Genomic DNA, 13,544 nt, shown 5'->3' with positions numbered 1-13,544 from the left:
CCCTCCATCTGGCCCTGTTATCAACTTATTATGACAATTTGCTGCGTGGAGATTGATGACAGGTATCTCGTTATGACAAAATTTAAGAATGAGACAACAGCAAAGGCCTTGAAAACATCAATATGGGCTGAAAGCTAGTGCCCCAGGTTTAAAAACAGCTCACTGATGGCAATTACCCGTAGCCATTGCAAAAGCACAACCTCAAGAGCTGGGAATTAGCTTCAAGAATTTGAAGAATTTCTGCCTCAAGAAAAGCAGCAGCAGCTAAGCAAGAAGGGGAAAAAACAGAACAAAACCAACCCCCAAACAACTCGCATAATATGTAAATACTCCAAGAGTTTACACGAAAGGTAGAAGAGAAGGAAGTGGCACCATATTTATGAACTGTCACCATGTTAACACACAAGGTGCCCACTTCTCCACCTTGACTGAAAGACTGATTGGGATTCAGCACAGCCAATCATGGAGAGAACTTAACAGGTTAGAAGCAGGACAGGGAAGAGTTTGCAAAACATATAACCTTTCTTTATAGTTTTGAAAATGAAGTAAAATACCCCTTTGAACAACGCATCAAGGAATAAATCATTCTATTTGACAAGCTTCTACTTCAACAACATACGGCAAAACCCTGAAATACAGCTATTGTAAAAGACAACTGACCAAAAACTTTCTTATTTGAAGATGATGATAATACAAAAGTATTTGAAAAGTTATAGCAAACAATGAAAAAGCCTTAGACTGCAGGCTGTTGTAAAAAGTTCCTTGCCTTGTTGAGCTCTCTTCTGATTTTCTCTGGACCAAACTGATCAAGGAAACGTCTGAAGTGGAATGCATCTATAGCGACAATTTCAGTGCAGCGTCGCTGCCATTCATCCCTAAATTTGGGGAAAGAAAACATGACAGTAAAATTAGTGTGTTATTATTATTATTATTGGCTACATAATCATGATCTAAAATGAGCAACTCCCTGCAGAGCTGCTCCATTCGAAGAAGCTAGAAAGGTACTCTTGGAACAATGGAGCACTGAATATAGCATCAGAAGAGAGACAGGTTTCTATATAAATTTACAAATACTCTGTCCTAGACTCTGAATGTAGAAGTAGAAACGTGAAACAAATCTAAACAATACTGTTTATTAAGTACAGAGGAACACCACGTGGTCAAAAAAAGAGTACTTTGGCTCTTTACCTACCTCCAAAATTTATAGAATCACAGAATAGTTTGGGTTGGAAGAGACCCTTAAAGATCATCCAAGTTCCAACTCCCTGCCACCACTACGGGTCCACTAGACAAGGTTGCTTAAGAGTCCCATCCAACCTGACCTTGAACACTTGATATAGGAGAGTACATTTTTTTACATTTCCACACAAAATTGATAATTTTGTGTATTCACTATGAATTTATTTCCCCGACAATGCTGTCAAGAGCTCAGAGCTTTCTACTCAGACTCAAAATATTAAATCTTATTTTGCCATACTAATAGTAATATGATGTATACAATGATACCCTGACACTCATGGTATCATTGTCAAACTTCTTGTGACAAATTACAATCCACAGTTCAGTCAGTATCTTCAGAAAATTTTGGATTCAGTACATAAAATGTAAAAGCTGTTGATTTAAGAACTGACAAGTTGGCAGGTACCATCATTAGTATCAGTAAAGCAAGGAAGACAATAGATTAGGAGGTAACTTTCTTAGCTTGTTGGCTCTACTGAAGAGAGCAGGATCAAGCAATAAAATTATCCGTTAAAGACAAATACTCAAGACACCAAGTTTCAAGTTTAAGTTGTACGTTTATTCCTTCACTTGAAATATGTATGTGGAACTTTACCTTGGGGTCTTATCTTCATGGCTTCTTGCCCACCGGTAAGTTTCTGCATAGCCTGTATATTCACTGTACTGCTCAGTACCTGAAACAAGTGATTTACCGTATTACATACAAAATATCTAAATATTTTTTTTCTCTTGGAAGATCTTTCATAGGAATCACTGCCTCTCTGAATGAACATGCACCTCTCAGAAGCATCAACAGAAGCTAGCGATTCATCACTGTATACAATTCTTGAAACCAGTGCAGGCTTCTTTGTCACACTATGTAATGTTTATTCTGTGGCAGACATTGCAAACATAGATATTGTGTGTGTGCTGTCCAGTATATAACTAGAAGATAGTTTTTGATTTTTCCACTCCCAAATCAAATAGGCTCTCAATATATTGCCTGTCTTCTTTCAAGTTCTCCTGGTTAACAAAGACTGCCAGTCTCCCCTCCAGCATGGGGACCAAAATGGAAGCAAGGTTTCTTTTAAGATGTATTGAGGAGCAAAACTTGAGAGAAGTGTCTGGTCAGCATTACTGGAATACACTGTCAGGCTAACAAAGGAAGGCTACCATTTTTGAAGAATATAGAAAACCAGAAGTTGGTAGGTGTGGCTTTCTGTTTTTTTTTTTGTTTAAAACATAGAGCAGCAAGCATATTTCTCAGTTTTGATGACCAGGTAACCTCTAAAAACTAGATAATTTCATAGTTTTTGATAGGCTGATATATGTTATTAACCATCATAACTCCCTTCAAGATGGCAGCTCAGTTCCAGTGCTTTGAAATTGGAATAGGAACCAAACAGGGAAGAAAAAAGAAATTCTAAATGAACCAAAGGAAATCAAGCCATTTACATGCAGCCTATACTACATGATACAATATACATATATATATGTATATATACATATATATATATATGTATATATATGTATATATGTATATATATGTATACATATACTACATGATACAAGTTATTAATTAGTACAACTCATATCTAAGGGCATTTTTGAGGTAAACACGAGTTGCTCCTCCACTTAAAACATGGCAATACTACTTCATCACAATTTAGCCAAAAGCTGGGCTGACAGTTTAAGAAACATGAGATGAAGGATTTAACGAAGATTTAAAAAGTGTATGTGGCAGGCTGCGTGTTTCCACTGAACGATTTTATTTCTCTAACACAAAATTAGTATCTACAAATCCACAGAAAAGCCCGATGGTAGGAACAAAGATTTCCAACACACTAGTGTTACTCCAGCTGCTGCCCTACAACCTTGAGGGCAACCCTACGTAAGGCTAGGTAGGACTCTTAAGCTTCCAAGTCTCACTGTCCAGTAACACCTCCTTTCCTCTTGTTATTTTGTTTTGCATTTGCTCAGTATGATTCTGGCACTATGGTTGCTGACATGAATTCTCAGATATTACTGCGATTAATGGCACTGAATGTACTGAAAGGCCGCTGCTCTCATCCGTGGTGGTCAGTACCAAGAGGCTACTTCTGTAGAAGCCTGAGGACCCAGAAAATCATGTCTTGCACATACTTGGCTGCCCTTTGAAAAAGCCCAGCAGGGTCTCTTGCAAGCATTAAAGGCTGTAAGAAAGTAGCACATGAAGTAGCTCTAGTGATTTAAGCTCTTCTGCTCTACTACCCAAACTACCTTTCAAAGGTTTACCCTGAGAACAAGGAGAGCATTTTAACAGAGGGTAAGGATCATAACCCTTCTAAAAGGTCAGCTTTCACTCCATCTTACTGAACTTCAGGTTCCTGCTTCGAAACTCGAAGATGCAAGAATGCAAAGAAATACTCCTGAAGTTTTTTGCCACAGCAAAATCACTCTTTCCCCCTGTTTTAGGCTTCTAACAGCTGAACTATTTTCAGTTGAATTCCAAAGGTAGGAGATCAACGAGAATACCTTGTTTGGGCATTTCTGCTCATACCGGCATAGTTTGGCACAAGTTATAAAGAGTGCAAGAAAAAGATGACAACTGCTAAGCAACCCCTTAAACATAAACAGCAACACCAGTTATGCCAGTAAACATAACAAACAGAGTTTAGAAAGACCTGTGAGCATTCAAAATATCCGACAGCACAAAATGTATGATTACTAAGAAGAGAGTGATGCCTAACTATCGCACACATTGGTGATAGTCTGAGATGACAAGTTTTTCAATCTCTAAATAGGAAATTAAAAACATTGAAAATCAGAAAAATAAAACTGTTCACTTTTAATCTTATCTGATAAGGAGATTTGGATGCTTGTTTTCAGTAGCCTTAACTATAAGAAACACAAGCTGTTAAAAATGTTTAAATTGATGTTTATACTTCAAGACATTTTCCCCATTTACACAAATCCATTTTTACTAAGACTTATCAGTGCTAAAGACTTAAGTACTTAAGACTTATCAGTGTTTCTTTAACTCATCTGCCTTATTATCCACTCGTTATTTATTTAGATATGTCTAGATGATTAGCCACACTGAGGACACAAACTCCACTCAAGGCTATTTTTGAAAAGTTGCTAATCAAAGCGATTGTGATGGTAAGAGATTGCTCACCAAGAACCCACTTTCTGTTGCAAAATCTAAGTTTAAAAAAAATCATGATGGCAGAACTTTCCTATACAGTCATATTCATCCATGTCCTTACACACAAGACAACTGTGATCAGCTTAGATATTCAGAAGTCAGCCTTCAAACTGAATTGTAGGCTATCAGTTGTCAGTTAAGACTTTTCCTGACCAAGCTAAAATTCAGATTTACTGATAAACTTGGGAAAAGTGACTGAGCAAAGAGTAAGAAAAGGCAAACAAGGGAAGTGTTTAACTTTCCTGACAGCTCTTATTAGGGGACAACCAACAGAACTTCAGCTTTGTAAAGAACGCATTTCCTTTGTGGAAATGGAAAGCACATGGAAAGCATATGAAGAAAAAAGACTGGATTAGCAAGATATTGTAACAAGACAGATAAAGTATTAAGATTATTTTTTCAAAAGCTGTTTTCATTAATTTTTATGAAAGTGCAGTGTATAATGACAAAAGCACCAAGAAGCAAACAAGCAAGTAAGCGCATATATAAAAAAAAAAAAACCTCAAACACACAAACACTAAACTCATGTCCCAGCAACCCAAGGCTAATGAAAATCAATGGGTTTTCATGAGTAAAGTTCTGGAAATATGTCAGACAAAAACAGTTATTCAACTGGCAACACTTTTGCCTGTGAACCACTGGGATATAAACTGCTGTTGCTGGGAGATTGGAAGCAATACAGGATAAACTGGATATGTTTGTTTCCAGTGAATTTCCTTCCTCATCCCCAAAAAAAAAAAAACAAGAGCCAAAGAAGGTGCTGTAACACAGTTTGATCTTTAAAAACAAACTACAAAATACACAAAAGAATTTTGACTTACCCAAAGTTAAAACAAAGTATATACAAGTATGATTGAAAAACACAATTCATAGTGAAACTTTCTTCATCAGAAGAATAACGACATTTCCAAGTACTAGCAGGTATGGGACCTTCTCCATGAAATGGACAATGCCCCTCCCTTCTCAGATTCCACAGTCTCGCTTTTCATTTGCATACAATTCGTATGGCATTATCAAATTCCCAGGAATAGGGATGAAAGAAGTACCACACTGTCCCCCTCTATTTTTTCTTATGAGCTAGAAACAATCTCTCTGAAGAAATAGTACCACTAGCACCCCATAAAAATTAGTACATGGAAAAAGCCAGGATGTAGTTTTATAGTTACTGACATAAATGCACATTTACTGCCAAAGATGAGGGAAGGTCCTGCTCTGTCTTTCAATCAGTTCTGACTTATTATGTATGCATCAGCATTAGTCTTCTGGCTCCCCTGGCCCTCCAGACAATGGCATGATCAACCAATCCAGCTGAAAAAACACGTTATCATGAGTAAATTCTCAGCCGAACCAATTACCTGATCAAGTTTATTGCATGGGCAATGTGCTTAGAAGTCTCTGAAAATGCACCAATGAGATGCAGATAGGACTGGCCATTGTTCAATCCGCAGTTTTAAAGCAAACATGGAACACAGCTTCAGTGGCTCTCAACAGTGTCTGAATATTCGCAAACTCAAAGGAAAAACAAAAGCAAAAAATATACCCCGCCAAAAAAATACCAAAACAAAGAAAAATCCTGAATGAAAACCCATGACTCGCTGTCACAGCTCTACCAGAAATGCAATTGTAGGAATCTCTGGCATTGCTGCTGACATTTCAGTAGGCAGATGTCTGTGTTGAAGAACTTGACTGTGCATGACCACTTCCATATTCAGTACAGCAGTGATCTTAACCAGATACCATGCAATCACAATGAATTTAATTTCTCTCCCATTTCTCAGACTCTTCTGCAAATTTAAGCTACACAGTTATACCCATTAGGCCACTGAGTCAAGATGCATCACAAAATGCAATTCATCAGGAGGATTGTGACATGCAGTGGAGACTTGGCTATTAACCGAGATGGAAGAAGTCCAGGGATGAAATGAAAATGATGGAATGGCCATTTCCATTAGAGAAGAACACCCTATCATAAATACTAATTGCAAAACATTATGAAGTACAATGGCTCAAAAACCAGAAAAGAATATTGTCACAGTGAAAAAACACCCTCACTGTTATTTGCTCATACCAAATCACTTTTTTTTTTTTTTTTTTTTTTTTTTTTACAATGGAATGGAAGCAGCTCTTTCAAAACATAACTTTTTTCAATCTGTTAGTACACAAACAGATAGCTGCACTCTGTTTTTACGCTCCTCAGAAAAGGCTCACTCAGAGGACAGTACTTGAATAAATTACTTCTGTTACAGGATCATATCCAAAACACACGACAGCAATCAGAACTGGCCAAGAATTTTAGCATTTATTTTTAAAAATAATCACAAAAGCAAGTTTACCCAAAAGTTTTCACAGAAAAGGCACTGGTTTTGGCAGGGTGGAAAAATAAACCAAAACACTCAGTGAAAAGTTACCAAGGTTAAGACTGAAAACAAAAGAGGCTCTGGCCAATACAACCAATAGCTTCAGGGCATGGCAAGATTTGGAAGATCTAAGCTCAAATTTCTACAGTGCATGCATTTGAGAAAGAATGAGTGCTTTGGACCAGGACGCAGCATTACCTGGGACTCACCAGTTCTTCCCAGTGACATTATCTGTTTTGTCACCTAATTATTTTGATGCAATGCATAGTAAAACATCCAGAATTTTAAAAGAGATGTGGAACAAAAGGAACAGTATTTTCAGTGAAGCACTGGACAGACAGTGCATACAGACTCACAACAATATACTGGAGAAGCACTTAGCTTTTCATGTTACAAGTTATGAACACAACTTATAACAAGTAACATGAACACTGTGCTTGTAACTTACAAAATCAACATCCTCAAGAAACATTTCCTGACTTTCTATCCTTTTTAACAGATGCTTATTTTTTCTTCTACCGCTTCCTTCCCTGTTTGGTAACCAGAAGCCAGTTCCTCTTCTCAGATTGAGCTTTCAGTCCCATGGATTACATTGAATGTTACAAATTCCAGACAGGAACAAAAACCACCCTGCTTTGGCACAGCAGGAACATTACCTGCTAATAGCTGGTAATTGTGGCTTTTACCTATGTTGCCCAACAGTATTCCTTATCTAGGTCTAAAGATGATAAGTCCTTAAACAAGTTTATATAAGGTAAAAAAAAGCTCTGTAACACCTTGTCTGCTCTATTTGTTTCCTTCCTTCAAAAAAGATGTACTGGAACAGTGGCCCTACAGTCTTAAGAAGTGGGGTGAACAAGGAAGCTTATTGTTAAATGAGTACAATCTTTTTCTTTTCCTACAACATTTAAGCATACTAAACAAGTTTAAATATATTTTCTACATAGAAAACCAGAACAAGATGTGAAACATTTACTGCAAAGACTAACCTGTGATGATAAGACATTCATTGTGATCCAAGACTTCAGTGATGAGCCTCGATACAATCAATTCTGGGTTGATTAAAAACCGAATTTCTTCTTGTACTAGTCCTGCCCCAGTGACACCACCTCCAACAAAACGGTTTGCAAAATCAACCTAACAAAAACATATTCAGAAGGATTAAGAGATAAGCAAATACCATAAAATCCTTTCATTTACTGAGGTGAATAAAGTCCTGTACAAACGTCAACTCTGTTGAGATCCACTGCTATCACTTAAAAATACAAGCAGCAGGACAGGCATGCTGCTAATCAGGTTCTTTCTCACTCTTCCCTTTCCTAGTTCTGAGAAAATTCAAAATGAGACAAGTGTGATATTATACAGCAAAATAAAGTTCTGCATATCAAAGGCTCTGAATCCAATTTTTAGTTTTGAAAAGGCATGCATGTAATAATAAAGTTTCAGTAAATGTGAAAAATGGAAACAGCAGATTACAGTATCCTTTCTGCATTTTACAGACATAGAAAAATTATTACGTTGTCCTTTAATAAGCTTTCTGCCTTGGCTGTCCACACGGAAGCATTTTTAGCTCAGCACTGGCCAGTTCTGTACTTAGAGGCATCTCTTATGGATTGTCCTTGAAACACACTTGGAACAAGGCACGCCATTTTGATCACCACGGTTTCTGCCTGATATAGGGAAACTATGGACTCTAATTTTTGCTGCAATAATATGTATTTTATAAATTACATTTTTTATATACACAACAGTTTTAAAAACAATTGCTTTTTTCAACAAATTACTATTTATGTAAATTACCAACCCATGTAAATTTATAATTAAGAAGTTTGCACCACTTTTTCCTGTCTCAAGAAGTACTTTTTTTTTTTTTTTTAAATTAATTTATGGTAACAGAATTCTAGAAGACAGATTTCTTTCCTTCTGTCTTTAAGGTTATTTGAAAACTCAAGTGCGTTCCTTGCTATAGATATGGACAGGATATCTTCCTTTATCAATTTATTTCAGCTGACTGGCTCTCAGACCAAAACAGTGGTGCTGTAGCAGCAAGAAGTCTCCTGAACTCCTGACCTGGTCGCTGTCTGGGGCACAACTATCATAACAAAAAAGAAAAAAAAAAGGCACAAAACCACCAAAACCCTTGGCAGCTCATCAAAATTCCAGCCTGAAACTTTTATCTTGTCAATCTTTGATCTCAGTTTGAACCGAAGGACCTGAAGCTGTCCAGGGCTTGTGATTTTCTGTCAGCTAGTTCTGTAACAGGTACATCTACCAACCTCAGTGAGCTAGGGAATACTGATAGCACTAAGTCTGCTGGAATGGAATTCATCTTGATGTTTCATTTACATGCATAACACTTGGTCACTTAAGTCAATTGAGGATAAACAAATACTTTTAAACTGACAGACTGTAAAAAATATGACAAAAACATGAGATAAAGCCACATTTACTGGTATATGCACTTACCTGTAGCATACCTTGTCCATTGCCTTCAATAGTGCCCTCATAGGTGACGTGCAATTTAGACAGCTTTTTCTGAGATCTATCATTGAGGCAAAAAACATTGCACAGAAAAGATGATTACAGAATCCCCAAACAGACATCCATTTAAGAGAAAACCCATCCAAAACCTAGCTTTTTACGCCCCTATGCGTAAGGTGGTTAAAAGAATCCGAAGGATTAAGGAAAATGCATTTGCCTTTCTAAAACAATTTATTAAGGCTTAATAACAGAGTCAACAGTTCAGTTTCTCTACCACTTTCATTACAAAGCCCCAAATGTGAAATTTCATTTCCACATTTTTCACACAAGTCTGTACCACGTTAACTTGCTAACCAGGAAGAAAGCTGCAAGCATAGCTTTTTAATTCATTATATTTCCTGTCATTTCTGGCATGAAGTCAGCTCTCACTTTTTCTCCTCTCAAGCAACAAACAAAAGATATTACTGTTTTAAAAAAATCTCTTAAGACTCGTCTGCTCCACAGGCAAACAGATATACTCAGAAACTCCCGACACACAAACTGTTTGTGCCCATTCACCCACTTCTTTCTATACTTCTCTCCATAGCAAGCCAAACCAAACATTATTTTCCGGATCACTTGCAGGTCTGAATCAATTCAACATTAACGGGATTCAGGTTAATCACTAACCAAATTCTTATATTTAACGAGCCGTTTGACTTACCTTTCCCAGTCTGGAAACTCCTGGAGACTTTGCCTTGTAAACGTCACCAATCCAGTAGGTTCTACAGGCAAACAAACCCCAGGGGAAAAAAAGTATTATCTGCTAGGGCTTTTAGATTATTTTAATCACAACAAACAATTCCTGACAGAAACAGAAGAACTTAACTTTCCTTAAAAGCATGTATGGGTTTGAGGAGAACAAAAAAAAAAAAGAAGAGTTGCTTGCTCTAAAAACAAACAGCTTTCAATAAATGAATGCTTCTCTAGAAGGGAATACTGTTATCAGTGGCAATATATATATATTTTTTTCCAAATTAAGCATTCACCTGTTGACAAAATCTTCAGTTTACATAGTCTCTACTATATTCCTTTACAAGGAATTCAATTACCATTTGCAATAAAAAAAGTTGTGAAATTATTACAGTCATTTATGGAGCTAAGTTACTTTTGTCTTACTAATTCCTTGCAAAAACAAACAAACCAACCAAGAAATTGGGTCTTTTGAAAGTGTAATACAAACTTTTAATTCAAGAAAACAACATGCAAGAATGTCATTAAGTAGTTTGAAGTTATAACATTAAGAAAAGTAATACAGTAGTTTTCATAAAGCATGCTCCCAACAGATTTCTGATGCACAGAGGGCCAGGGACAGCTGCAAAAAATTTATAACACTACTACTCAACTACTAAGTAAAAGCCAGTACACTACAGCCCTTCTCACTTACACACATAGATCACAACTTACATTTTACCCCAGAGATTTATCTCTATTGACACTGCTGAAAGTTTGTTAGCTGAAACAGGAGGTAGCATTTAATTAGTTGTGAATGAAAATGATGAACTGAAGATGGACTGAACCAAGTAAAGGGATTTTTATAACAGCTTGCAGCTGTTTTCCTATTTAGAACAAACCCTTCTGAGAGAATATGAAGCTAATAGTGAAACACTGACACAAAAAAGAGAAAGTTCTATAAAAATACTGTAAGATATTGCTGCAGATGCAATATATGCAACTGCAGTAAAATCCCTTTCTCCTAAAAATGTAATATATAAGATCTGATACAGTTCATACTCTGATAAATATATTTTTGAGAGTTTATGCAGGCATTCAAATTAATGGCAACAAAAGAATATCTGACCATGCACACTAAGGAAAGTACCATGCTAATTTCTAGAAGAGTTGAAGACATCTCACTTCTTGATACCATTTGCTTTATTTTAAGCTGGGAAAAGTTCGCAGCGGCTTTGTTTTGGAAGAACAGAAGGGAAAAACCTGAAGTATCAACACAAGCAAGGAAAAATCACTTAGAATTACAAATGTCATAGTCAGAGGACTAAATGGGCATACTGCAGGAAATCTGGAAACTGATCCAGAATCTTTAAGAAAGAGATAGTACCTGTAATTTTAATGATTATATATGTTGTTAAGTTCCTTCTGCTTTCTCACTCTGGTATGGTGCACCAAGTATTTGCGTATATTATACACACACACAAAATATATGTGTTTATGGATACAGAACTACACATTTGATATATAGCTTATATATCGATGTGTGTGTGAAAATATCTGTATTTGTATACAGATATTTTAGACATACATAAACACACTCCTCAGAAAAAAAGGAACACAGAATAAGCTCCATGCAAAAAATGAAATTCCATGTCTCATCTATATGGGATAAATTGACACTAAGAAGAATATCAGTGCACTCAGTGTGCTGGCTTTTGTTAGACATTTCCATCATAACGCCGCATAGCCATTTCTAAATTGAATGGGATTAAATTCTTCATGTATCTGCTTCATAGCTCAAAAAAAAAATTACAACAAGAATTACTTTTTTCTGTGACTCTTCTAAAATAGCAGAAAAGCGTCTTAAGTTTCTCAGGCTTCCTTGGTGACCGTCCTTCAAACAATCTGGAAAACAGACATAAAAGCAATTTGATTAGATTTCAGGGAAACACACGGACCCTAATTACTATGCAGTATGTAAAAATGGAAAAGCAGTTTGCCCTCCTTACAGTCAACCACTTCAGTGTTATACGACTAAGCCACAGAGGGGCTGTCCAGGCGGTTCTTTCCACAAAGTATTTACTCCCAAGGCTGCTACACTGTGCCTCCATTGCCATGATCCTGAACAGAAACTACGCCCTTCATACCACTCGTTATTTAGATAACAGGCTTGAAATCTACACAAACACTGAGTCTTGAATTGAAATCAGTGACCCAGAGTGAAAACAAGCACGTTGAGTATTCCTGGATCCAAATGCCTTACCCTACTTACAGCTCAGTGAGTTGCAGAGGAGAATATAATGCAACTATATTGCTTTGAAGAGCTGCATCATACCAGCAGCATTTCTAAAGAAATGAATCCTCCCCCTGCAGAAACAGCTTTATCCACTGAGCTACTATTGGCATTCTCAAACTCATCTGTAAAAAACGAAGCATTAAAAAGAAGCATCCAATTTTTAGCCATTAAGTGAATGTATGCTTTTAAGGTAAACTGAAATATTTTTACAGCGTCATCCATCTTCCAGCAACTTGAACAGGCATTACTTAATTTCACTTCCAATAAAGTGACAAGGCATTGTTATTGGCAAAACATAATGGAATTTATCTGGAAGGAAGAATAGTGGGGACTTCAGAAATAATATCCTTTGAACAGGAAGGTCACTAAAAGATGTCTGATACAGTGAAAGCCCTGAGGATGTAAGATGCAACAGCCCCCATCCCCTCCAAACAAACAAAACAACACAAAAACCACAACAGTGGGGAAAACAATGACACAACATTATTCATTTCTTTCCATGCATTGGAATGATAATCTGCCTTTAAAAGCAGAATACTGTTAGTGATAAAGCGAAATAGATTTTTTTTTTTTCAGAATTTAAAAACTCTTATGGGACATGCATGCTGAAGACATAAATTTTATCCAAAATTTATTTTAAGTTACAGAAGCTAATTTTAGGTTGTCACAGTCAAAGGACTAAATAGGCATACTGCAGGAAATCTGAAAACTGACCCAGAATCTGTAAGCAAGACATAGTACCTGTAATTTTAATAAATTTAATAAAGGTTGAAAAGGTCTCATAAAAACCTCAGTCTTGGAACAACCAATTAGGACTTTAAGAAGGCAAACTTCATATGTGTATGTCCTACTTTAAAATGGACCCATCTGTAAGTTCTAGCATGGGGTTGTGCTTGCTCAACTAATAAGGGGCTACATAAAAGAGAGGTAAGTCTCTATGCACTCAAGTCTTGCCTAAATGCCTAAGTTATCTCTGACTTTTTATCTGGAAGTCTTATTTGGTATGAATCCTTTAAACTGGTTAGTTTATATATTAGCCTAATCATGCCTTCACTGTTTTTTTTTTTGCCTCAACTTCAACTTGAAATCTTGCTTATGTTGCACATTCTCAGTAGCGAGTTCTTCATGTCACAAAGGCAATACATGATTCAGCATAACTAGCACACTGTGCTAAAAGTCCAGAGCTGAAAAAACTGTGCTTGGAATAAGGCAGATCAAGCTAAAAGGGAACAACAGCAAGGCAGGTGAACTTCGTTTTATCCATACTCACCAAAATGTAGTCACCGTGTCAGTA

The 13,544-nt window shown here is 36.6% G+C and overlaps 1 protein-coding gene across 2 annotated transcripts in view; it reads right to left on the bottom strand.

Moving 5' to 3' along the window:
• The window catches only part of PARG (poly(ADP-ribose) glycohydrolase), a 65,252-nt gene that overhangs the window by 11,279 nt on the left and 40,429 nt on the right, over window positions 1–13,544 (bottom strand). For both annotated transcript variants that reach the window (XM_035538457.2, XM_035538468.2), the window contains exons 10-15: window positions 11,780–11,859; window positions 9,947–10,007; window positions 9,229–9,304; window positions 7,752–7,899; window positions 1,835–1,913; window positions 767–875 (exon numbers count right to left, since the gene is read on the bottom strand). In XM_035538457.2, the coding sequence (XP_035394350.1) occupies window positions 767–875; window positions 1,835–1,913; window positions 7,752–7,899; window positions 9,229–9,304; window positions 9,947–10,007; window positions 11,780–11,859 (553 nt within the window). The remainder of the gene's footprint in view (window positions 1–766; window positions 876–1,834; window positions 1,914–7,751; window positions 7,900–9,228; window positions 9,305–9,946; window positions 10,008–11,779; window positions 11,860–13,544) is intronic.

The sequence above is a fragment of the Cygnus atratus genome, chromosome 7 (assembly GCF_013377495.2).
Source record: "Cygnus atratus isolate AKBS03 ecotype Queensland, Australia chromosome 7, CAtr_DNAZoo_HiC_assembly, whole genome shotgun sequence".
Classification (NCBI taxonomy): domain Eukaryota; kingdom Metazoa; phylum Chordata; class Aves; order Anseriformes; family Anatidae; genus Cygnus; species Cygnus atratus.
The sequence above is the reverse complement of the archived record's forward strand: the minus strand, read 5'-3'. Positions and strand labels throughout refer to the sequence as shown.